Below are 26,145 nucleotides of genomic sequence, written 5' to 3' on the forward strand. Positions count from 1 at the left end.
TCTCAATTAGCTGAAGGGCCTCCTACCAAAACCATAGAAACTCGATACCCCCACATGGCATCTCAAGCTCAAAAATCAAAATAATCCGAGATTTAGGACATTGAACTCGGATACCCCAGAATACTCCATCTTCCGAATTAAAACACAGAGAAATTGCCAACTACTCAAAACACGAAGATGACAATCCGAAAATTCCTCCTCTATTGCCCAAAACTCATGCCAGAATACCCATAATGACTATGAATTTGGTTGACTAATCAAATTCTTTCCTTCTCATACTACATATAATAGCCCATACTCTGAACCAGAAAACTCTCAACCGCCGAACTAACGTCACAAGCCAACCACCACGAATTCACCATTTAACCTTGAAGGATTCCTAACTACTACAAGGTCTCCGACCAACGGCCACTTGTCATGGAGACACTCATCCTTTCTCAAACATGTACCACATGCACTATCTCACTCTGCACCTCTCCTTGACCAACAATAACCCTGGTCTCATAAATCCGCACTGCAGGCCTCTCTATCCAGTTCTCTAACCGTTCTCGGACAGCTCTCTGATCCTCTCAACCAAAAGACCATGTCCTCCCCCACTTAGGGTTCAATCCATCACTAACTGGTTCACCAACACTCTATCCCACAGACTGTCTTTACTAATAGCATCGAACCTAATTTTGCAAGGCGCTACGCAACGCTTGATGATCTCCCTGATAGAGATCAAACAACTACAATACCCGAATCTCATATGCAACCTTTAGAACTTACCCTCATGATTGTCTCTATTCATTCAGGATCTCAGACTATACCATCACTGGACCTCCCAACTATCCAGTATTAACACTAACTCTTAATCTGGAAATAATGAACCATCATACTCCTTATCCTTGACTCCTTGCCTAACGCTTCGACATGTCCCTTATCATAAGAGCAGAAACAACATTTCCGCTCCATATACCCTTCAAAACAATAAAAGTCACCACCCTGATATACTCATCTTGATCGTCCAACGCTACAGCTAACACATGCCCTACTATACTCCAATAGGGTGTATCCAGGTCCTTGACCATCTCAGTCCCCGCTGACAACCTGCTTAAGCTATATCATTCCCTTGTGACAGGCCTACTGCCAGATACTCTGATTGAGGATCACAATCAGTGTGATCCCACAAGGCTCACTCCCAACTCAGAAACCGAAATCTCAACACCTCATACGTATCCCTTAGGAACAAAGATAGCACTACTCGGGTCACAAAGGTAACGTCTCTATTATCGCTCGGCTACCCGGCTCAGACCGTATTCTTCCATAACGCATCGTCCTTGCTCAATTCTAAGTCTTGCGACTCTTCTGGCATATCACCAGCAATCCCTCGGAGCTAACTCAATTTCCCTATCAAGGGATGCTCCACTGAAACTTGTTCATCCTGGCCATCTGGACCCATACTCTTTCACATCCGACCTTGGTCTAGATAATTATTGCAGAATAATCGGTAAAACCAAAAGCACTAAGCGTCACCTATCATGGTACTCGAACCACGATGTCTCCTCTCAATTTGTCACCAATCATGGTACTCGAACCATGGCATCACCTCTCGATCTGCTACCAATCATGGTACTCAAACCATGACATCACCTCTCCATCTGCCACTTAGAACCTCTGGGATACTCCCAGCATCGAGTATGGGTCCTCTGCTTTCAGTAGTACGGGACCATACTGCCTTCCACATCTACCCATACTCTCTATACGGACCACTCCAGATTCCCTAAGTAGCTGCTCAACCTCTTCTTCGCCAATCTCAGCATGCGTGCTCGCTCCCCAGCAAAATGCTCTACTCTGTCAGCGTACTCACCTGACTAAGGCCACTTCCTACGCTCTTCCTAGGTTCTCACATTTCTCCGCCATCAGTTGTTGAGAAACTCCTTATGATGCTAGTCATCCACCTCCTGAATATCGTCACATTCACTTGGTAGCTGACTCCCATCATCAGGAGTTCCACAAAGCACGAAGCAAGCAACATTCGGGCGTCGAATAACCACATATAACCCGCTTTAGGTGATAACTCCACTAGCTCTACTTATACTCAAAAGATATCACCGAACTCTGCAACTCTACCTCCCGTGGTATCTAGCTACTCTCTTGGTAGGTTTCACAATGCTACTCTAGGTATCTCTCCTAGATCACTCCTCTACCCAAATCCCTCTCTATAAAGGATTGGTGCTAGATACTCTACTGAGCACATACTCGAAAGTGCATCACAGAAAACAACAACTCCTAGGCTAAGGCATCACAAATCAAGCCACTCCAATACTAAAATATGATATACCTTGCCTATCTCTAGCATGCAAAATATCTCATAACATATTTCATAACACAAATGTAATGGTATTTTGGGAAATCACCGTTCGGGCTCTGGCTGGCTGTACACACTGCTCCTTCCGCTTTCTCTTAGAAACTCTTACTTGTTTTAGAAAAATCATTTATTTTGAAAAAATTTCCTCATTTCCTCAGTTTGAGTCCAGGCATACCCGAAGTACATCCAAATCCCTCAAACCAAGGCTCTGATACCAACTTGTAACACCGTAAATTTCAAAACAATTTTTCTTTTGAAAAATTATAATTCTCAGTACATATTTCACAAAACATCATTTATTAAAATCGCAAAACATAGCTCCATGTTTAATAAAATGGTAATCCAGGATCCTCTTAACTCTTTCTCTGGTGTGTACAATCAAGTTGGTTCCATCCCGCGATCTAAATAAGAAAAACCTGAAACACATAACACACAACACGGTAAGCACGAAGCTTAGCAAGTTCCCCAAAATACCACATACAACACATATTAGCCACTCGAGGCTATAACTCTGTTTGACCCTCTGGTTAATGTGTCTCAATGGGACCCTCCAGTCCCATAACTCTGTGGACCCTCAGGTCCTAACTCTGTGGACCTTCCGGTCCTAACTCTGTAAACTCTGTAACATACGTAGCATAAATCACATAGAAATAATACAGTGTATCACATCATATATATATATATATATATATATATATATATATATATATATATATATATATATATATATATATACTCTAACACATAACTCTAATGACCAGTCTAGGTAAAGTACAGTGAGAAGACTTACCTCGGATGAATAACAGCTCCTATAATAACTACTGCTACGCACCAGACTCTAACTCTATGCCAAACCCACAATAAATCTCAATTAGGAGCTAAGTCCAACCTCTCACTCATTGGGTCTACAGATAGACCACCTAACAGCCCATTAATACCCTAAGCTCATTGGGCCCACCAAATCCCAATAATAAATAGGTCCTCACACAGCCCAATTCCCAACTAAAAAGGCAAGCCCGAACCAAGGGCCCCAAAGCACATATATACACTCCGATGGTCCAAGACTCTATTGTATGAAACCCAAACTCCAGGCCCAACACTCAAGGCCCAAAACATAACTCAAAAGCCCACAGAAGGAGTTACGTGGGGCGTACCTTCCCTGGTACGCTGAGCGTACCCAAACATTCAAGAAACTGATCGGGGACCTCAACCAAGTACGCGGGGCGTACGGGAATTACGCGACGCATACCTCCAGACTAGTTTAATCCATTTTCTGGGTCTTAACCCATTAAGACCTTAGCTCAACTCTTGGATCTGGACTTCCTAACATCTCTTACTCCATAAAGTTAACAACTTTAAGCCTTTGCATGGCTGATAAGGTCACAACACATAAAAACTATTACTTTCTTAAGCCAAAATGCTCATAACTCATGCATGGGTAGATTCACACGATCAAGGCCTTATTTTTATGGTTCTCCACCACTAGAAACACTTAAAAGGACAGGTTATTAAGCTCTGGAGTGCATCAACTCATAAAACCTCAAGCTTGGGACCAAAAACCCTAAAATGGACCCTAATATGCACAAAACAAAAAGAGAGGGAAATCTTGGAGCTTTATACCTTGAAATGGTGCTCTAGCCCCAAGAAAGCTCAGATCCACAACTTGATCTTCAACTTCACTCCCTTCCATGCTCCTTCTTAACTCTCAAAAGTCCACAAGAACACAAACAAGCTCATCATGGCAACCACAAGCTTCGAGAACGGATATTAGGGTTTGATAGGGTTTAATAACTGAGGAAGGTGGCCAGAAATAAGACCATCTCTTTCTTTTTATAGGGACACTTAACTTAATTAGGGTTTCCTTTTGTGCCTAGTACGCTCAGCGTACCCCCCGGTACGCCCAGCGTACTAGGTGGCTCTTGCTTAATAAACACGCGCATCTGTACGCTAAGCGTACGCATACGTACGCCTAGCGTACTTCGCTGCCAAAATCCTCACTTAGGGACTTATCTTGCCAACTCTCCCAAACTTCCATAGCATCTTCGAAATGACTCGAATTCCAAAAATCCTCATACCTACGGAAAGCTAATGAGATGCCCTACGTTTCTAGCAGCTCGCCTCATCCCGAGGCCTCCTAGCCCCCGAATCGTGGCCCATAAACCTTAATCATGGGTAATCTGAAACCGGATGTTACACCATTCCTACAGTTAAATACAAAGAGGCAGTTAGAGAGAGGGTTTGAAGATAGGGAGAGAGAGAGAGACCTTGACAAGGTCGTTTCTTTATTTCCGGCATAAGGTTGATTGCTAAAAGAAAACATCAATAGAAAGACACCAGATATAGAAGGCAGACCAATATCAGTAATATCCTCCTCTAATCATGTTGCACACAACACACAGATGGATAAATCATGCTCATATCTCCATTTTTTGTTTGTGTGTCAATGAAGGATAAGATATAGAGAAGCAGTTGGTTGTGGTGGTCGTAGATCTAGGGTTATTTAGATGAGGCTGTTGTGCAATTATGTGTATGTTGGCGTTTAGGATTACAAATTAGAGGGGATATTTGATATGGCTATTACTAGGTCTTATAAGAGGCTCCCAGATCTGACTCGTTTAGATTCAGACTTTTTGTTACCACAATTAGAAGCCTATAATTTTGCTTTATATGTTGTCTCTGATATGCCTCTTATTGATATGTTTTTTATTGGAAATGATACGAGGTTGGGTCTGACTTAATCAGACATTGACTTAATCAACAACTATCAAATAATGACTAACCCAAATGACCATTCACAAAGGATTTTTTGTCTTTGATTTATGGTTTCACGGATTTATGGTCTCCGATTTTTGATTTATGGTATCCGATATGGTTTTTGTTTAGCAATACAATATACATTTATGGTCTCCGATTTGCAATTTCATTAACGATTGGCTTGGATTTGGTTTGAAGAAAGTGGATAATGGTTTGAAGATTCCATGATGTTAATTTGGATTTGAATTTAAGTTTCTATAATTTTTTGATACAGCTTGGCTTTGATTTCAACATTTCATGCTCCTCATGATGAAATAGTTAAATCTTGTATTCAACCATCAATTCCTTTAATCAACAACTATCTAATTTCATCTTCATAATAAAACGTGTAGAGATTTCATGTTCTTCATGTTAATAATCATTTAAATTGAAAAAAATAGTAATAAAAACAATAGTTATTTAAAATTATATTTTGAATTTTAATGGAAAATTTTATGAGGATGCCATGTGTATCAATTATGTTGACCCGAGTCCAAATTTCGGATAATGATTTATTCGACACCAAATTTGAAAGTTTAAGAATCTAGAATGCATAAAAATAGATTAAGGACCAACTCAGTACAAATGTTAAAGCTTTCCTAATGCCCCAAAAGTTAGGCTTTGTGTCTTAAATGATGCAATGATCTGGATTCGATTTTGGTGTTCATGGTGATCTATGGTCACGAAGGTGCTTTTCATCAGACAACTGTTTTGCGAAGCTGTCCAAGAAAAATACATTATCAGTAACAGAGTAGATAAATGAATCCAATAACAATTGATGAAGATGCATACTCTTTGAGAGCCTCTTCATTAGTTTTTTCACTGTAGGGCTCAAAGTTGCCGGTTTGCAAGTTGACCTTTGAAACTTTCCTTTTTAATAATCGTTCACCCGTTTCAATCAAACATTCCAAATTGTGCTTCGTAGCTCTATGTAGTGAAGATAATGTGCTTTCTAAGCCATCCTCCTGTGTTCATAGAATTCTATGTTGGAAGATCATCACTATGCAAATTAATAATCTTTAGCTAACTCCTATCTAAATTTGTATGTGTAGTTATTTGGGACGCTTTATATTTTTAAGCCAATGTTTTGTAGTAATAACATAAAGTTCATAAACAAACCTGGATACGTAGGTAATTTTTTTCAACGTCAAGGGCTTTGAAGAGAACAGAAAGGTGGATATCAACCATATCAGTGCTAGATTGAGAGAAAATATCAAGTAAAGGAGTCGACAAATTAAATACATTCAACGACCATCCTAAGACGCCCCATTTTGAAGCCTTATTCACGTTATATTTCCATATCTTTTTGCATTCACCAGTTCCAATAGATATAACCAAAAATCTACGATACTCAAGGGATTGAGGTATGTGAAGAAAGTCATTATTTTTGCGAATAAGTTGCTTGGCAATTTCTCCCATGGCAATAAGTGTCTGTTACAGAAGAAAAAATAAATAAGAACTGATGGCCATAGGAAGAGAAATCGATATCTTTCAAATTATTTGTCACAAAACTTTTATAGTTCTTGTCCTGTTGAAGTCAAGTGTATTATATCAATATGCGAAGAAAAAAGAAAGTTTTCATATATGAATTCCGAGTGATAAATGGCTCAAGTTGATTCAATTGGTTTGTTTATTTGATAATGTTGTGTCTTCAATTTCTTTTTGTGAGTTTTATGATCTACATCTTGTGATGGTCATTGAGAAATATTAACGGAAAATGATTTAAAAGCCCAACAAAGTTTCCAAACCATTCAAAAAACTTGAATCATGTTTTGTCTGTTCAAAAAAACTCAACGAAGTTAACTTTTTGTCTAAAAAGTCCAACAAAGTTCCAAACGGTTCAAAAAATCACAATTTTGTTATGTTTAATTTCGTTGGATTTTTTTAAACAGTCAAAACATGATTGAAGGTTTTTAAACGTTTTGTAAGTTTCGTTGGTCTAACAAATTATTTTCTCGATATGGTAATAAGCCACGTCATTTGTTTCTTTTATTTGACTTTCAAGAAAGTGCAACTTATTTAGGTTTTTTAGACAAAATATTAAGTTAATTGGATTTTTTTAAACAAACAAAACATGATTTTGGTTTTTTGAACAGTTTGAAAACTATGTTGGGCTGTAAGTCATTTTCCCAAATATTAAAGCAGATTAACAAATGATTTTACTTTTCAAATAAATAGTTCAAATAAGTATTTTACCGGATTATTTGCTGCCATAGCACCATCAACTAGGTTAAACTCATGCTTGTGTCCCTGATGATTGGTTTCAAAATGATGTGGTGGAAGAAAAATCGGCGCTGCTGATGTTGCGATGCAAATATCCGAGAGCAAGGCATTCAAATATGGTTTTTCCTTTATCTATCAACAGAAAAAGATGGCATGGACATTTTATTGTATAATGTTTATGCTTAGAGACAATAATAAATACACCCCATAATAGAAAAAAAGAGAAAATTAACCTCGTAGCTGGAAAAGATTGTTGGTTGGAGTGTATTGATGTCGAAGGTTGGTATAACAATATTAGTTAATGTATCTTCTAGTTTGGCGTTTCTAAGCCTCTTCCTTATGGAGTTGTGGAGGTACTTCCCATCATATACCGGCCCCATTAGGCTCTTTATAAATTTTTTAAACATATTGCTGTTTTCAAGAAAATTATAAATTATGTCAATATATTTTTTTTTTCAGTGAGCAAGCCTTAAATGATAAAGTCCAAAAAGAGGTAAGTAGAATAGTGTGCAAAAGAGTTGACATCCGTGCTCTGACAAATATAAGAAACAATAAAATAAAGAAAAAAAATAGATATATGCCTACTTGGCTACTTGTGACTTCCTTGTTTTCATGAAAGAAAATAAAGAAAACAACTAGGAATAAAGAAAATAATATGTGTAGTGTGTGAGATATTCTCATTTTCTTTAAAAGGCTAACCCAAACATTGAAACATATATCTAATCCTACACCTAAATCTACATAACAAGAAACTCGAAAGTTCAACCACTTTGGATGACACATTTGCAACAAGGTTATCCCAAATGCACTATAGTCTATATTCTCATCTAAAAAGACTATTCTCTTCTAAAAAGGAAGACTATATTCTCTTATTCAATTAGGGTGAACTACTAGAAATCGTTTTCTTTGGATGATTAAGCTCATAATATTTCGAAATTCAGCTTAATTACATGTGTTGTTAATTACCAATCTTGAGGGAAGATCTTTGGAGAATTTTCGAGGTAGAATTTCTTGATGGCCTTAGCGGTAAACATAGGGCGCTTTTCTTCATTAGGAGCCGTTAACATCGCAGTAATGAGACCACCAGTACTTGTCCCAGCGATCATATCAAAATAGTCTGCTATTCTTGCGTCTTCACCATCTATTCTCTGAGCAACAAATAAAAAATATGATTGCAAAGAACAAGAGTTCTCAGATTTGTAAGATGACAAAGATATCATACAAGTTCAAACGTAAAAACAGTTAAGATTTTGAGAAATCAAAGGAAGCATGTTATACCTTAAGCTCATTCTCAAGAAAGTCGAGTATAATAGCTGGTATAAGACCTCTGATTCCACCTCCATCGATGCTAAGAACTGTGATCAACTTCCCAAAAACTGGTGGGTGTTGCACTGACGTCGTTCTCTCCACTTGAGTTACACAACTCAAATTTCTCCGTGTATATCTGTATAAGTTTGTCGATGACTCCTCTTCGATTCTGGCAGTTGATGCCTTGTATACCTTAATCGCAATCCTTCGTAAATTAAGCATTACGAGTCCCATACATGAACTATATGATAGAATGAAAACGTGATTCAAAATTCACACTGATAATGAATTGTAATGGTAAATAGTTTTGGTGACATGAAGCGTCGTTTACTTATAGTACAAGTATTTATTATTATTATTATTATTTTTGTAATAATTCACGTGGTTGAGGAAAATGTTTGAAAAGACCGGACGATTTAAATTGTCTTTGGTGGTTGTGTTTGACTTTTGGACTTTTAGTTTCCTCCTTATGGTCGTTTTTTTTTTTGTTGGAGAGTAGTGTTTTGGGAGAAATAATAATTCATTGCCTATTTTGTTCCAATACCAAATTCTTTGTATTATTTTGTGTTGTAGCATTTTGTGTTGACGCCTTGATTCGGTATTCACATGTTTGTGAATCAACTAGTTTGGAAGAAATCAGGGTTGTCATTCGTATGAGAATCAACACCCACGATGGGTTTACCCAGTTCTAGGGTTTTTCCTTGTTTTTTCATGTTTCCCTGCACTAGTTGGTATAGAGCGATTCCAAAATAGGTATTCCATGTAACCTCGTGTTTTCTTTTTCGATTACCTATCAGATTTCCTTTTTAGCAACTCAAATTTAATAAATTGAAGAGTATTATTTTGGAATTTAGTAATTATGAATATGTTTAATGAGATTATGTCTAAATCAAAATAAATAAGAATAATCATATAATGTCGTTACTCCATTCTTAATTGTCAACTAATTTATAACTTATATTTTATTTAAATATCTAGAAAGAAAAGGTCTTATAGAAATGTTGATTAATTTGATGTACACTCCAGTTAGGGGCTGGGTGTAGGACGTTATATGGTCTTCTCCGACAAATGAATAAATGTACAGGAGTATATGTGTTCGAATCAAACTTCCCACCAGAGAAAAAGATGTGGTCAGGGAGGGAGGCTTCGCCGGAGTTAGGCATCACTAGTGATTTGAGGGTGTGTTGGTCATCTAAAGGTGAAGGGATGTCTTTATCACATTCATTTCATTTTGGTAGAGATTAGGTTATTTGTAACTTTTAGGCTTTTATTTTAATTTCTGATGGACCAATTGTAGATTAAATATTTATATTTATGGATTTAATAATGAAATTGGGCTTTCAGGTATTCGGTTAAATGTGGGATAAATCTAGTGGGAGTCAAGCCTTATCACCAAGTAATTAGAGCAAAATCTGATTGATTAGAGGTCGTTTACTTAAGATAAATGTTGGTAGATAATTATGTGATTATGGTTAAATTAAATTAATTACAAGATAATTAATCTAATTAGAACTAAATGGATTAATAAACTTGTATGGATTTTAAGGTCCAAAAACTAAAATATTGTGCAGTTAAAATAGTAATAACATTTAAGGATAGTATCTTAACTCCATGGCTAATTATAGATAATGATATTTATCAAAGCCTATCTTATATTTAACAAGGTTCTAAAAAGCTCGTCATGGCTCCAAGGCTTGTATGTGCCGCCAAACTTTACCAAAATGTCGTCTTGACTCATATATGTATATAAATATAAATAATAGTTGAAAATGCATATAAAAATATGAATTATATACAAAATTACCGCCTTAAGTCACGTCTTACAAACGACGTGACTCGTTATGGTTCGGAAAAGCTTGAGGCTTGACGGTACCGCCAAGTTACGCCTTACATTATTTAGAACCTTGATATTTAATGACTGAGAGTGAAATAGTAGACGATAAATTTGTGATTACATATTAACTTAAATGGGTTCATTGAAAAATCAATAAATAATATAAAAAAATTGTTATAACATGTATTTTATATCCCTAAAAAGCTAAGGAGACGTTCTTTAAAAATAAGTGTTAAGCTTTCAAAAGAAATAAGGATAAGATGGGTAAATCGGTTCGCAAGTCATGATATATTCATGGATTGCGATTCACAAATATTAAATTCCAATCTGATATCAAGTGTTTACGATCGTAAGTTGCGACTAGATGGGAAGGATCATACGCTATCAGAATGTGCTCCTACAACTACAACTTTCATTCTGATTGTGATTGGTAGCAAATAGTCCAAAATACTCATTGTCATAATCTCTCTGACGTTCTCTCTATGGAATAGCAAATAGTTCGTAATACGTAACAATTTTCGATAGACACACACCTTAGAAATACTCATTCATCGGATAGCCTAAGGGTCAGCTTTCATGAACTAACAAGAAATAAGAAACAACAAAAATCAAAGCATAATCATTACCGATGCACGTGCACCATATCAAGCTAGAGTCTTTCCCCGATTAGAGGTAGTCACAAAATCATATACGCAAAAGTTTGTTACAAAATCATATACGTAACACTTACATACTTCTCTTAACATAAGTATAAAGTTTAAATCATATGTAAGGCAATCTTAGCCCACTTCACCATCAAAGTGATATAGTAATTGAACCTATATGCCCTTTATACATTAATGCTTGGTTTTTCGAAAACCCCTAAATTTGGCTTTGTCTCGGACATGATACATGGTTCTGGATTTGCTTTTATTGGTCGTGGCGATCTAAGTTCACGAAGGTGCTTCTCACATGAAAGTTGTTTTGCAAATCTATACAAGAAAACAAAATAGTCACTCACAGAGTAATTAAATGCATGAAATAGTGCATAGTTGATTAAGATGCTTACTGTTTGAGAGCATCTTCATTAGTTTTTTCGCTGTAAGGGACAAACTTTCCGGTTTCCAAGTTCACCCTTGAAACTTTCTTTTTAAGTAAGCCTTCACCAGCTTCAATCAAATATTCCAAATTGTCCTTGGTAGCTCTATCAAGTGAAGACAATGTCCTTTCTAACCCATCCTCCTATGTTTCATAAGACTTTGTTGATATATCATCACAAACTTAATCTTTAGTAGTTACAAGATTCTAACATACTAAAGCTATAAATACCCCTAAGCAACTCACTCTTATATAAATTTCTAAGTGTAGTTCCTTTGGTATTATTATACTTTTATTCAAATGTTTCGAAGTTGTAACATAAAGGTCACACACAAACCTGGATGCGTAGGTAATTTTGTTCGACGTCAAGGGCTTTGAAGACAACAGAAAGGTGGATATCAACCATATCAGTGCTAGATTGAGTGAAAATATCAAGTAGGGGAGTAGAGCCATTGGCATTGAACCACCATCCTAACAAGCCCCATTTTGAAGCCTCTTTGGCATTATATTTCCATTTCTTTTTGCATTCCCCAGTTCCGATAGATATAACCAAAAATCTACGATACTCTAGGGGTTGAGGTACATGAAAATCACTATTTTTGCGAATGAGTTGCTTAGCAATTTCTCCCATTGCAATAAGAGTCTGTTAAACACAAGAAAAAGATGAGTAAGACCATGTCCATTTTGTAGAGAAATTGTTTTAAAAAGTATTAATCTCTATATTAATTGTAAAGAGATAACCATAAATTTAAATGAATCTTTGTCCTTCAACATTCTTAGATCTTGGGATTTTAAAGTTTTCATAAATAAATTCTAAGGGTCAAATGGCTCATGTTCATTAGTTTGGTTTGTCTAATCATATTTTCATTCTTTTTGTCGGTTTTTATTTACACATGTTAGGATGGTGAATGAAAATGAACATACAAATGAAGTAGTTAGACAAATGGACCATATGTTACAAATTTATAATTGACAAGTATTGTAACCGGATTATTTGCTGCCACACCACCATCAACTAGGTTAAACTCATGCTTCTGTCCCTCATGATCAATGGTTTCAAAATGATGCGGTGGAAGATAAGTAGGTGCTGCTGATGTTGCGATGCAAATATCCGACAGCAAGGCATTCAAATGGGGCTTTTCCTTCATCTATTAACATGAACACCAATCTATCAACATTACTTCTGTGATTTATATAACAAATACATCACACAAAGGAAAAAGATAATTAAAACCTCATAGTTGGAAAAGATTGTTGGCTGGAGTGTCGAGATGTCAAAGGTAGGAATAGCAACATTAGTTAATGTATCTTCCAATCGGATGTTTTTAAGCCTCTTCCTAATGGAGTTGTGAAGGTACTTCCCATCATATAGTGGTCCAGTTAAGCTCTTGACAATTTTTGTTAACACATTACTGTTTTTCAAGAAACCAAAACCATGTCACTATTACTCATTTCGTTTGTAAATTTGCATTTCTTTTGTAACATTTTACTCGAATACTTTAGACACACACACACACAGAGGGGAGAGAGAGAGAGAGAGAGAGAGAGAGAGAGAGAGAGAGAGAGAGAGAGAGAGAGAGAGAGAGAGAGACTATTCTCTTCTAAGAAAGAAGAATATGTTCTTTCTAAAGTCCGAGAATTTCACTTTGTAACATTTTACTCGAATCCTTTATATTCTCTTATGCAAGGTGAAATGTTATAAATCTGTTATCTTTAGATGATTAAACTCATAAAATTTCCAAATTCAAACTAGTTACATGAAGTCGTTACCAATGTTGAGGGAAGATCTTTGGGCACTTCTGGAGATAGAATTTCTTGATGTCCTTAGCCGCAAACAAAGGGCGCTTTTCTTCATTTGGAGCCGTTAACATCGCAGTGATGAGACCACCGGTACTTGTCCCTGCAATTATATCAAAATAGTCTGCTATTCTTGCGTCTTCTCCATCTATTCTCTGAGAACAAACATCAGATTCGTAAGATGTCAAAGATATCATACAAGTTCAAACAAAAAAGAAAAAAAAGAGTTGAATATAGAGAAATCATAAGAAGCATGTGGTACCTGAAGCTCAGTCTCAAGAAAGTCGAGGATAATAGCTGGTATAAGACCTCTAACTCCACCACCATCAATGCTAAGTACTGTAATCAAGTTCCCCAAAACTGGGGGTTGTATCGCTGATTTCGATCTCTCCATTTGAGTACTAATGAGATATCTCTGTTTATATGCGGATAAGTTTGTCAGTGATTTATCTTTTATCGTTGCAACAGATATATAAGTTGCCTACTTTAATGGCATTCCAATTTATAGACCCGTGTTCTATTTTTCTTGAACTGCACCACCTTTTAAGGCTTCTTAAATTGAGCTTTATTTGATTAATTAGAAAGGTTTGTGTAGAAACTATGCAATACCATAGCAGAAGTATATTGCGAAACAAGAAACGACGGAAACCGAAGGGTATTGTTTTGTTACATCAAGTGCCTTTTACTTATAGGACTTGAGATTTTTTTTGTATATAAGGCATATATATAAAGTGAATATGATAACATCGTGAAATTTTAAAGGTAGCTATATCAATAATATGTGGTAGCGATACTTATAATTTGTCGGCTTTGACCTCATTGGTATTGGTTCCATTAGTATTTGGTGCTATAACCGTGTGAATGTAGGAATTATAGAGTTATCTCTAGTATCGGTGATTTTAGTATTATTTAACTATTTGGTGTAATTATAATCTATACGAGTAATGAACACGATCTAAGTGTGATCCAATACAAGTTTTGGTGATACATAGTGCACGATTTTATTATTCACCTATGAAGGTAAATTTTATTATATGGAAAGATGAATTATGCTTTTATTATTTTAAAAGATAAATTACAATTAGCACGTAGTGATAACTTTTTTAAAAGATACATAAAGGGTATGTCTAGATGCAATAATTGTATTCCAAATGCAGAAAGTGATTGATTGGATATGTATATTAACAAATTTGACAATTTTTAATCTATTAAATTAAATGTGCTCATAAACGGCGGTTATTTAAAGGGACAATGACTTAAAAGAGGTTATATAGTTTTCGATTTGTAAACATTTAGTCACTGAGTTTTTTTTCGTCCATATTTAACTTCAACTTGTTAAATTGTATACATTAGTCTTTATGATCGGTTATTCTAGGTTAACCTAAAAAAAAGACTTAATAGGGTAATATATTTCTTATTTTATATACGTTTAGTCTATAATATTTTTGTACATATTTAGTAATTAATATTTTTTTACACATTAGTCCTTAATATTTTTTTTGTTTCAAAATAAGTCATTTTTGTTTTTGTACTCATTCAATACTTATGAATGATTTATATAGGTTTTTCTCATGACATCTTATGTGGGACAATCATTCATGAGGTATTTGGGGCTATTAATGCTGGTGTACATTGCGATCACGACTACTTGTTTGCGTAGGTATCATGGTTTGCTTAGGTCTTGTGTTCTGAATGTCGTAACTTCTTCATACGTTATCAGATTTTAACGATCTTTATATCCACTTGTTCAGTTTTTGAGTCTACTACAAGTTTCGATAAGATTACTCCCGTTAAAATGTAATATATTTTCACTTAAAATTTTATAAAAAAAAATTCATACATGTATTCATAAAAAAACGTATGGATATAAAGATCGTAAGTAAAAAATATTACTTTTTAACGGGTGTAATCTGACAGAAAGTTGTAGTAGACTAAAATACGAATGCATGGATATAAATATCGTTAAAATCTGAGATCATATGAAGAGTTATGACATTCAGAACACATGACCTAAGTAACCAAGTAGTCGAGATCGCGATGGACATAAGCATCGAAAACCCTAAATACCTCATTAATGATTGTCTCACGTAAGATGTTATGAGAAAACATAAATAAATCATTCATAAGTATTGAATGAGTACAAAAACATAAATGATTTATTTTGAAACAAAAAAATATTAAGGACTAAATGTGTATAAAAATATTAAAGACTAAATGTATACAAAGTGTGAAATATATTACCATATTAACTCATTTTTACCGGCTAACCACGAGTAATATAGGAATTCAGTTGAGTAGCATAAAGAATTTTCTTGTGTGCTTCAAATGGAGGACTATAGAAATTCAGTTAAGTAGCATAAAGAATTTTCCATCCAACAATCATTGATGATCTATAGTAACGCCAAAAGTGGCAAAATAGTAGGCATGAACCTTGTAAATTAAAGATCACGTGAGCACCTTCAACTACATATACAATTCTAATATTTGAAATATAATTATTTTCAAACTAATTCATTATTCAATGTTGCAAAAATTCTGACTAATATTTGATTAGTTTTTACACTGTACTCGGTCGACTAGAAGGCGTCTAATAATTAACTATTGCCTATATAATGAGTGTAGCTATAGAAGGCAATAAATTTTTTACGCTTGGACGAAATTCTATCTTGAATGACACTATGTAAGGAATGTCTATTGTTGTATTAATAATATTAATCTATTTTGCTATAATATTGGTGGTATTTAACAACCTTATTATGATATTAATCATATTTAATTTTAATTTTTTTTTTAAAAAATTACAATTTAAGGTCTCCAACTAGTCACAAACTAATCCCTAAGTATAAGAACTAATCTCTAGTTGCTAATTAACCGACTTATTGCTGCTTAATGACTTTTACAATTCTGGTATTATTATTTTACATTCTAGGGATGCGAATTGGTCTGGAGACTGAGAATTGTATAACTGATAACTGGTATAGTAGGAAAGAGAGAATCAAAAGTAGATCAAATCATAGGAAAAAAAATAATTGTTTTCTTTATTAAAAAACTTTGATGATAAATCAGATAATTTGGTTAAGAACTAATTAAAAAAACGGATATTAGTTCTTATATAGTACAATATTTTTTTTTTTTTTCTAAAGAGGAAGAAAAGTTATATGTATAGTTGTAAACAAACTGAACGTTTATCGATTTGGTTATATTTGTTTGTTTATTTGGTTAAACTTAAATGAACCAATATAAACAAATTTTTATATGTTTTCATTTGGTTCGTTTAGAACTTTCATTACTAAGTTTTTTTTTTTTTTTTTTTTTAAATCTTAGTATTACAGTGAGTTTACCTTAAAAGCATACATCCTTTTATATTTGACAAATTATCAAACAAACTAAGAGTATCAAATATTAAATCAACAACAAATAGGTTTATAATCTTAATGTTATTTATTAACCTCTGTAATAGATTGTTATTTCTTAGGTTAAGATATAGTTTTAATTTATTAATTATTTAAAATTTACTAAAATAACAAGAGACTAAATATAAAATAAAAACTCCGATGTATGTATACTTTGAATATTAAACCAGATAAAAAGGGCAAAATAAAAAATAAATAAGTTTGATTTAATGTGCATCCGTCACACATAATCATATGATGGGTTTTTAAAAAATTATACTATTAATTTAGGCTAATGGTGACTTTTTTTTTTTTTTTTTTTTTTTTTTTTTTTTTTAATGTTTAATTTTTTTGTTATTACTATTTTAATAACCATATAAAATTCTGACGACATTATAAATTTGGACGACATAATAAAATTTGAACGACTCTGTAAAACGAATAAAAACAAAGTTTATTTTTATTTATTACGGATATATTAATTGGTTTGGTATTGCATTTATGTGTTGTTTTATGTGAATTGCAAGCAAACATTACTTTTGTTCCAATTTATATAGTCGTTCGAATTTTATAATATCATCCAAATTTATAATATTGTTTGAATTTTATATGGATATTGTAATAATAATAATAATAATAATAATAATAATAATATAAAATTTAAAAAAAAAAAAAAAAAAAAAAAAAAAGGGAAAAAACAAAAAAAAATGATTTCAAATTAAAAATAAAAGAAAATTGATTACATTTTAATTTAGTAATTCCAATGTGATACAAGAACAGATAGACGACCCATAATAAAACAAGACCGAATTTCACATCAGTATCGTATAGTGCGTGACAGTTATAATTCATGACGTTGTAGATGATAAATAACATGACATCATCAGACTTGTAGGTCCCTTGTAGCACGTCAATTCGACCAAATTTTGTGAACGCACTACTTGCTTCAATTTTGTTGCACACTTTTTTTTTTAATGAATATATAGGCGAACTTATATATTTGTGAACGCACTACTTGCTTCAACTTTTATATATATATATATATATATATATATATATATATATATATATATATATATATATATATATATATATATATATATATATATATGGTTGGCTAAAAAGATAAAAAGATATTTTATTTTTCTATATAGACACATTTATTATATATATATATATATATATATATATAGGTTCAATTGAGAAAATAAAAATTGTTAGAGAATGGAGGAATCATTCTCAGCCACTTATTTAATCTAAGAAAAAAAAGACACGGTGGTCAACTTGTAAATATGTTAATAACCTTCAATTACAAATACGTAACTATAAAGAATTCGATAACAGTTCATTCATCATCAAAAATTTTCCTCTAACCTTCAATAATCATCCAAATTTCTTCAACTAAACCGGAATTTCTTCGTTATTCATGAAATTGGAATCGGAGTTCTAGACTCGCAGTCACAGTCGACATTGAAGGACTCAGAATTGGTACTCACAGGTTCCCAATCAGATTTTTGGAAATCAAAATCAAAATGAGAAATCGATCAGATATAGGATATCGCATCTGAAGTCGAAATCGGAAGTATATGATGATTTGGAATTGATAACTTGATCTTTTAACATTTTTATAATAGTAGAGTTGTATGCACTCTAATTGTTTGATGAAATGCATAAACTAAATTATCACGTTATATTCACATATGAATATGTTTTCTCACCTAAATCAGTATATGATTATTAATAAATATGCAGGTTTGTATGTTATTAATATGTGAATAACATATAAAAATTATATATGTAAAATAGTGACGTGTTGAAAAATCTTTGCCTATAATCTGACGCTCATCCTTTGAATATGTATGTGCATGGCGCTAATTTGTCGATGGTATAAGTCATCTCTCTGTCCTTGATGTACTTGGTTACATTCTTTTAAATTTTGTTTTCAAATTTGGTAGGAGTAAACAGCAACCGATTACAAACATTGTTTTCAATGTATTGAAAAAGTTTGTCACTAAATATAAGCCGCAATATAGTACGCTAAGGCTACCCGGTATGGGGGCGTTTTCACGCGTCTTGGGCTGAGGTGGAACCCTCTCCCACGCGTGAACACCACCCCAAGGGTGGGTGGTTTGCTTGTGACGTGAGGCGGAAGATGGATGAAGACGGGGCTTCTTATTGGTTGCTTCTTTTTTGCCTCTTAATTTCGTTGGTTTTTCTTTATAATCCATCAAAGTAGAAAAAAAAAGGATGTACCCGTTTTACAGGGTATCGGGCGAAGAAGACGGGTGAAGAAGACAACCGTCGACATCTCCTATCCTAATAAATAAGAGCTTCATTGCCACGTGGCATTCTTTAAGCCCTCCCAATCATTTTTTTCCCTCTCCAATCTTTTAAGTAAAATACCAATACTGCCCTTATCCTTATGTTACGATAAACTCCATGGTTTGCTTCATCTTCGCATTCTTCTTAATTCTCCCTTCAATTTACCTCTGATCCTTCGCCGATGTTTCTTCTTCTCCATAAAATCAAAATCAAAATTCAAACTCTCCGAAATGAATTCAGTAGGTTATGTTTTCCCCTAATCTTCAATATCAATCGTTTTCTTCTTCTCTTTTTCTCCTGCTTTCAACGACCTTAACCATCGATTCTTTGCAACCATCATTTTGAAGGTTTTATCCGAAATGGTGAAACCTCCACCGACTGAATCTGACATACTAGGGATTTAGTTGAATTGTGACCTAATTTATAGGAAAAATTATGAGCTAATTTCTCCTATACACAAAAAAACTTCGCTAATTACAGAAATGGAGTAATTTTAAAACCATCAGCTAAATCAGGAAACAATATTCATCTCAATCATTCTTTATGTTGCAAGTGTTTTCTTTGTACAAACTTTTGAAATGAAATTCGACTATGGGCTTATTTTTTTTTTGTACTGTTCTTGGTTTATATGGATTTATTTTCTATTTTTTGGTGGTTGATTCACTGGGTTTGAGGAGACACGGTCCATTGCGAAATGGTGAGCATAATGGTCTTGTGCTTGGGGATGCAGTGCTGTTAATTTACTGTTTTTTTGTACTTCCAGTTTACACCCCAACTGTTTGATACAATGCCCAAGTGAAAATCGTGTTAAGACTTTTCTAATTTTGTTTAAGAAAATTCAACAGGTTGCAAATGTGAATTTTTTTCATAGTGCACTTTTTGGTGAGTAACTGTAAATGAGGAGGTAAAGCTTGCATGTTTGACTGCCTTAGCTTCTTGGGTTGCAAGATCTATCGATGCTATTAGGTCACAGGTTGTTTCATTTATTGCATCAGATGTTAAGGAGAAGTAATCGCTAAGAAGTGGTTATCTTCGATGCCTAAGGGTCATATGTAAAAATGTTGATGCAGTTTTGCCGATAAGGAAACTAAGTTTACTAAGTAGTGTTGAATGTTGAAATCTGAATATATTTTTCACGAATGCTTTCATGTGGCTGATGTTTTTGTGATGTTTGCTACCAGATATCTTTTTTGCTCGTGCCTCTTATACAGTTGGTAAAAACTGATTTTTACCAAAGCAGCACAACGATTGGATGGCACTTATGCGTTACTCATTATGACGAAAATCACAGCTTCTGATATAAAAGCAGTTGTTGATTTCTATTATTAGTTGTACTCTTAACCTATTTTCTATTTTTTTTTCTTATATCCAATGATAAGTATCTAATTTATTTATAATTACGTATTGTATATTTTTTTTATGTTAATTTCATTATAGACATGTTTTGTTTGTTTTGTATTAAAATTTACAAAGTTACTAAAAATAGAGAACATATCCTAAGAAAAACACCACCATTGCACAAAATTCAAGGTTATGACCAGTAAACCTAAAAAAGAAACACATGATGCAATAAATCAATGTAAAGTTTTGAAAAAAAACTAACGAAGCCAACAACCATTTCTATTAATCTCACGAAACTAACACCATGAAGGATGAAGGAGTAAAAATCCTACAATGATAATGACGATTGATCGAGATAGTGGACTTGAAGATTTATTGGGATGATAAGTTATAATGGCAAAAGTGGCATTTCAGCCAACAACGTTTTTTTCTTTCCACTCGCTTCCTTGTCATGCACCAAAAGTAAGGATTTTAAAAATCTACATTTATAATTAAATACTTATCATTCACTGTGTAATTAAATACTTATAAATCACAAAGTTATTAAAAAATATACAATATTACAATTCATAAGGTTTCTAAATTAATGAAATATTGTTTTATTACCTAATTAAATTTTAAATTTTATTTAAAATTAACACTCAAGGTTCCACGGGTTTTAACCTATATATATATATATATATATATATATATATATATATATATATATATATATATATATATATATATATATATATATATATATATATATATATATATATATATATATATATATATATATATATATATATATATATTTTAGTTGAAGTTACAAATTTAGTCCCTGAAATTCTATCTTTTTATCCTATTATACCCTTTTACTTTTATTTGAATTAAGTTAAACCTTTAACTATATATAATTATGTTTATTTAATTTTAAAAATTAATAATATGTTTATTTGATTTTGTAATTAGTAAAATTATTACTTAAGTTTATAATAATATTTTTTTTATTTAATCTAATGTTTTAAAATTAAAAAAACATAAATATAAATAATGTGGAGTGGTAACCATTTCCAATATTTAGTGGGTTGGATGTGAAGCTGATATGGTGCACATGTGACAACACTTTTCCGATGGGGTGAGTGTGACCACTCAACAACTTCTTTTCGCTAGCTAAACCATTTCCAATACAGACTACGCTTTTTCCAATGTAATATCCATGTATTGTTTATGCATAATGGATACTTCCCCTTTTAAGAACATCCACACAAATCACCAAAGTATCATTTTCCTCATCAATAATAGAGCGCATAATAATAAATAAGATGAGATGTGAACCCCATTGCATTAAAGTATATCTACAACTTATAAGTGATGTCTTTTCAAATCTTGTAACATTGAACCAACATCACTTTAGGAGAACGACGCCACGCTACTAAGATGCATAAAGTAGCTAGTTACAAGTAATATAGAACACACATATTCCTCTCAACTTAAAACCCGACAAGCCTAGATCATATGTAAGGCAATCTTAGCCCTACTTCACCATGAATGTAATTCGTAATTGAAACTATTTTTCCTTCACACATTGACGCTTAACTTTTCGAATGCCCTAAAATTAGGCTTTGTATCCAACATACAAGGTTCTGGTTTTGAATTCACTATTCGTGGTGATTGAAGGTCACGGAGTCTCTTCTCCTCCGAAAGTTGTTTTGCAAACCTGTACAAGAAAACATATTGTTATTCACACAGTAGATAAATACATCAAATAATAGTTCAACAAAATGCATACTCTTTGAGAGCCTCTTCGTTAGTTTTTTCGCTGCAAGGGATAAATTTGCCTGTATCCAAGTCCACCCTCGAAACTCTTTTTTGGAGCAAGGCTTCACCCGCATCAGTCAACTCTTTCAAATTGTCGGTGGTAGCTCTATCAAGTTCAGACAACGAATGTTTTAAGCCATCCTCCTGTTTTCATAGAGCTCCTTGTTACAATACTATCTTTAAATTCATCTTTGAGAGTAATTTTAGATAATAATATAATTAACTAGGTGTTACTCACTTAAACCTTTCTAGCCTTTTCTTAAATAAAGTTTACACACAAACCTGGATGCGAAGGTAATTGTTTTCAACGCCAAGGGCTTTAAAGACAACAGAGAGGTGGATATCAACCATATCAGTGCTAGCTTGAGTAAAAATATCAAGTAGGGGAACAGACCCATTGGCTTTATACCACCATTTTAACAAGCCCCATTTTGAAGCATCATCAGGGTTATAATTCCATTTCTTTTTGCATTCCCCAGTTCCGATAGATATAACCAAAAATTTATTATACTCCAGGGATTGAGGTGCGTGAAAGGAATTGTTTTTACGAATAAGTTCCTTAGCAATTTCCCCCATTGCAATAAGAGTCTTTAAAAGAAGCAGAAATAAGTTAGGATTAGTTAATGCATGGTCGATGAAAATGTAACGATAAATAACGTAGTTAAAAAACAATGGATTATGGAATAGATAGTAATTAAGTATCTTACTGGATTATTTGCTGCGACACCACCATCAACAAGATTGAACTCATGCTTCTCTCCCTTATCATCAGTGGTTTCAAAATGATGTGGTGGAAGATAAGTAGGTGCTGCTGATGTTGCGATGCAAATATCCGACAATAAGGCATTCAAATACGGTTTTTTTTTCATCTATCAACATGAAAAATATAATGGCACGTATATTTATTTGATTAGAATTTTTGTTTAAAAACAATATAATGATATCGTAATTATGTCCCACACAAAAGAAAAAGGAGAAACCTTATAGCTGGAAAAGATTGTTGGCTGTAGTGTCGAGATATCGAAAGTAGGTATAGCAACATTAGTTAATGTATCTTCTAATCGGATGTTAGGAAGCCTCTTCCTTATGCAGTCGTGGAGGTACTTCCCATCATATAGGGGTGCAAAGAAGTTCTTAATAAATTTTGTAAGCGAATTGCCGCTATTCAAGAAATCAGAAAATGCCAATATCTTTTTTAGTAAGGCATGCTTGGAATATAGTATAAATTGAAGTACACACGGTTATGTGAAATACATAAAAAAAGAAAAGCAAATAAGAAAATAAGAAATAAATGGAAAAAAAAAAAAATCTGTAGTATATCATGACGTCAATAGAGATAGCAAATATACACAATATCTATTAACCCTAGCTTACATCTATAATCCCACGTGACACAATACGTTTAGAAAGTTTATTGTAGATAAATACAAGCTTAGATCTACAATAAATTAAAAGATTTCGAGCCGTTTAAATAACAAACACAACTTAAACATTAAATAAGTAAAGCGAAGGTCAATTAGCTCATTAAACTAACTTTGTGTTTTTTTTTTTAAACCGCAAATCTAACCTACTCCTAAACTACACTTTAAATCCATCTATATCCACAACGGGACTTGAACCCTCAACCTCAAGTAGGGAGGGCAACACCGGATACCGCTGGGCTAACGACATGAAAATTAAGAGAGAGAGAGACTATTCTTCCTCTATATGGATTCCCGTCTTCCCGACGCCATCTTAAATCTACTATATTCTCTTCTAACCATAGACGCATAACTTTTTTCTATATGATTTTTTTTATAAAATCGTTTATTTAGATTTTTTAATTCAACTTTGTATCTTAACTCCGTTGTGTTTATATAGTTAAACTCATAACGTTCCAAATTGAATTTACATAATCTTTTTACCTATCTTGAGGGAAGATCTTGGGGCACTTCTGGAGGTAGAATTTCTTGATGGCCTTAGCGGTAAACAAAGGTCGCTTTTCTTCATTAGGAGCGGTTAACATCGCAGTGATAAGACCACCAGTACTTGTCCCAGCGATCATATCAAAATAGTCTGCTATTCGTGCGTCTTCACCATCTAATTTCTGAAACATACACCATACATATAAGTTAAGCTCTCCAACAACAAGAACTATAAAAATACAGGAGAGATCCATGAAAATTGTAGTAGTATACGGAATTACAGGTTTTACTGTTTTAATTCTTTATTTTTTTTCTCGGTTTAACGTAGATACAAAGTACAAATGAAAGTATCAAAATTAATAGCAAGATGGAGGAGAAGATATCATACAAATCCAATCAAACTAAATAATAAAAGAGATGAAACATAAAGAAATCAAAGAAGCATGACATACCTGAAGCTCAGTCTCAAGACAATCGAGGATAATAGCTGGGATAAGACCTCTAATTCCACCACCATCGATGCTAAGAACTGTGATCAAATTCCCAAAAGCTGGGGGTTGTAGTACTGACTTAGATCTTTCCATTTGAGTACTCATGAGATTTCTCTGTGTATATGTGTATAAGTTTGTCAGTGACTTATCTTTTATCCTCGCAACTGATGAGTTGCCTACTTTATTATTCGCATTCTTATTTATAGGCCCATGCTCTATTTTTCTTGAACGACACCACCTTTTGAGGCTTCTTAAATTCAGCATTATTTTATTAGAATGGTTGGCCCATAAATTATGCATTCCCATAGCACGACTATATGATTGCACAAGAAACAACGAAAACTAAAGGGTAGATCGATATTGTTTGTTCACATGGATTTTCCTTAATTTATTTATATGACTTGGGATGCTTTTTGTATTTGGCATGTAAAGAGAATATATAACCCCTTTATATTTTAATGGTAACCATTTTAAGAATATGTGGCAGCGATACTTAATTTGACGGCTTTAATTTCATGGATGTTGTGACAAGGGAATTATAGACTAATATATTCTCGATGTTAGATATGTTGCTTTCACGTTTCACCTTACTATTTAGTGTAATTGGAATTTATACAAGTGGCCAAGATAATCAAGCTCTTTTCTACTACTATAAATTTTGGTGTTGCCGAGTGCACAAATGTATATAAGGCAAAGTTTAATCCTCATCAGGAAGAATGTCAGGACAAAAGTGCAAAGCCTCTTATGGATCATAAGTGCATTGGAGAAAAACAAAATAACAAACAACGGTAAACGGAGTTTGTTTGGGACAAGACAGGATAGCTCGAACAGTCGGAGAACCTAAGCTGCCGAGCACCATGTTGCCTCAAACAACCAAATTGTCTACCCCATATTAGTTTTGATGGGCCAATTTGTCAAAAAATCATTTCTTCAAAAATTGGAAATCGAAAAAAATATATTTTTGAAATACAAAATAAATGATATTTTTCGAAATTGTTTTTACATATTATTTTCGTCCTTTAGATTATCTTAAAAAATGAAAAAATAAAAATAAATTGTTTTTGATTTTTTTCAAAATATACATAAAATACTCTAATAAAATATTATATTGCAAATATATTCAAATCAAATTTATGCAATATTAAAATATTATGCTGAAATATTAAATTATAAATATTCAAACAATTCTAGTAAAATATTACAATAGTCTAACAAATATAACAATTCTATTAGAATATAAATTAGAATATTTTAACATATCTTACAACTTAGTAGAATATTAATTAGAATATTCTAATATTCTAAAAATTCAATTTGAATATTTACAATGTAATATTTTATTAAAATATTTTATGTATGTTTAAAAATACGGTAATTTTTTGTACTTTTTATTTTATTTCATGTTATTATTTTTTTGGATAAATTAAAACACAAAAATAATATTTGAAAAAAAATTGGATTTTTCCTTTTATTTTGAACTTTACAATTTTTTTAAAAAAAATCTTTTGAT

General features: G+C 33.1%; 3 protein-coding genes across 3 annotated transcripts; all 3 read right to left on the reverse strand.

Moving 5' to 3' along the window:
• Positions 1–5,666: 5,666 nt before the first annotated feature.
• Positions 5,667–8,958, reverse strand: LOC145005139 (patatin-like protein 2). Its single transcript, XM_078964191.1, has 7 exons — positions 8,645–8,958; positions 8,333–8,514; positions 7,600–7,777; positions 7,340–7,498; positions 6,263–6,574; positions 5,936–6,108; positions 5,667–5,862 (listed from the first exon to the last, which is right to left on the reverse strand). Exons 1-7 carry the CDS (start codon positions 8,906–8,908, stop codon positions 5,808–5,810), a joined length of 1,323 nt encoding a protein of 440 aa, XP_078820317.1. The 5' UTR covers positions 8,909–8,958; the 3' UTR covers positions 5,667–5,807.
• Positions 8,959–11,102: 2,144 nt separating this feature from the next.
• On the reverse strand, positions 11,103–14,043 carry LOC145005365 (patatin-like protein 2). The gene is made up of 7 exons (XM_078964445.1): positions 13,645–14,043; positions 13,356–13,537; positions 12,820–12,997; positions 12,572–12,733; positions 11,923–12,228; positions 11,557–11,729; positions 11,103–11,479 (listed from the first exon to the last, which is right to left on the reverse strand). Exons 1-7 carry the CDS (start codon positions 13,774–13,776, stop codon positions 11,338–11,340), a joined length of 1,275 nt encoding a protein of 424 aa, XP_078820571.1. The 5' UTR covers positions 13,777–14,043; the 3' UTR covers positions 11,103–11,337.
• Positions 14,044–21,733: 7,690 nt separating this feature from the next.
• On the reverse strand, positions 21,734–24,964 carry LOC145004387 (patatin-like protein 2). Its single transcript, XM_078963297.1, has 7 exons — positions 24,597–24,964; positions 24,145–24,326; positions 23,221–23,401; positions 22,948–23,109; positions 22,523–22,828; positions 22,212–22,384; positions 21,734–22,139 (listed from the first exon to the last, which is right to left on the reverse strand). The coding sequence occupies exons 1-7, from the start codon at positions 24,939–24,941 to the stop codon at positions 22,001–22,003; spliced, it is 1,488 nt and encodes a 495-aa protein (XP_078819423.1). The 5' UTR covers positions 24,942–24,964; the 3' UTR covers positions 21,734–22,000.
• Positions 24,965–26,145: the final 1,181 nt, after the last annotated feature.

Source organism: Lactuca saligna, chromosome 7 (genome assembly GCF_052625555.1).
Source record: "Lactuca saligna cultivar CGN05327 chromosome 7, ASM5262555v1, whole genome shotgun sequence".
NCBI lineage: Eukaryota > Viridiplantae > Streptophyta > Magnoliopsida > Asterales > Asteraceae > Lactuca > Lactuca saligna.

Bases quoted from the DNA above. Each gene is read 5' to 3' on its own strand.
- LOC145005365 (XM_078964445.1), bottom strand. From the start codon at position 13,776: ATGGAGAGATCGAAATCAGCGATACAACCCCCAGTTTTGGGGAACTTG. The intron at 12,998-13,355 runs GTAACGACTTCA...CTTGAAAAACAG, and splicing joins AAGATCTTCCCTCAACATTG to TAATGTGTTAACAAAAATTG. The intron at 11,480-11,556 runs GTAAGCATCTTA...TTTCTTGTATAG, and splicing joins AATGAAGATGCTCTCAAACA to ATTTGCAAAACAACTTTCAT.
- LOC145005139 (XM_078964191.1), bottom strand. From the start codon at position 8,908: ATGGGACTCGTAATGCTTAATTTACGAAGGATTGCGATTAAGGTATAC. The intron at 8,515-8,644 runs GTATAACATGCT...TTTGTTGCTCAG, and splicing joins TTCTTGAGAATGAGCTTAAG to AGAATAGATGGTGAAGACGC. The intron at 5,863-5,935 runs GTATGCATCTTC...TTTCTTGGACAG, and splicing joins AATGAAGAGGCTCTCAAAGA to CTTCGCAAAACAGTTGTCTG.
- LOC145004387 (XM_078963297.1), bottom strand. From the start codon at position 24,941: ATGGGAATGCATAATTTATGGGCCAACCATTCTAATAAAATAATGCTG. The intron at 23,402-24,144 runs GTAAAAAGATTA...TTTCTTGAATAG, and splicing joins AAGATCTTCCCTCAAGATAG to CGGCAATTCGCTTACAAAAT. The intron at 22,140-22,211 runs GTATGCATTTTG...TTTCTTGTACAG, and splicing joins AACGAAGAGGCTCTCAAAGA to GTTTGCAAAACAACTTTCGG.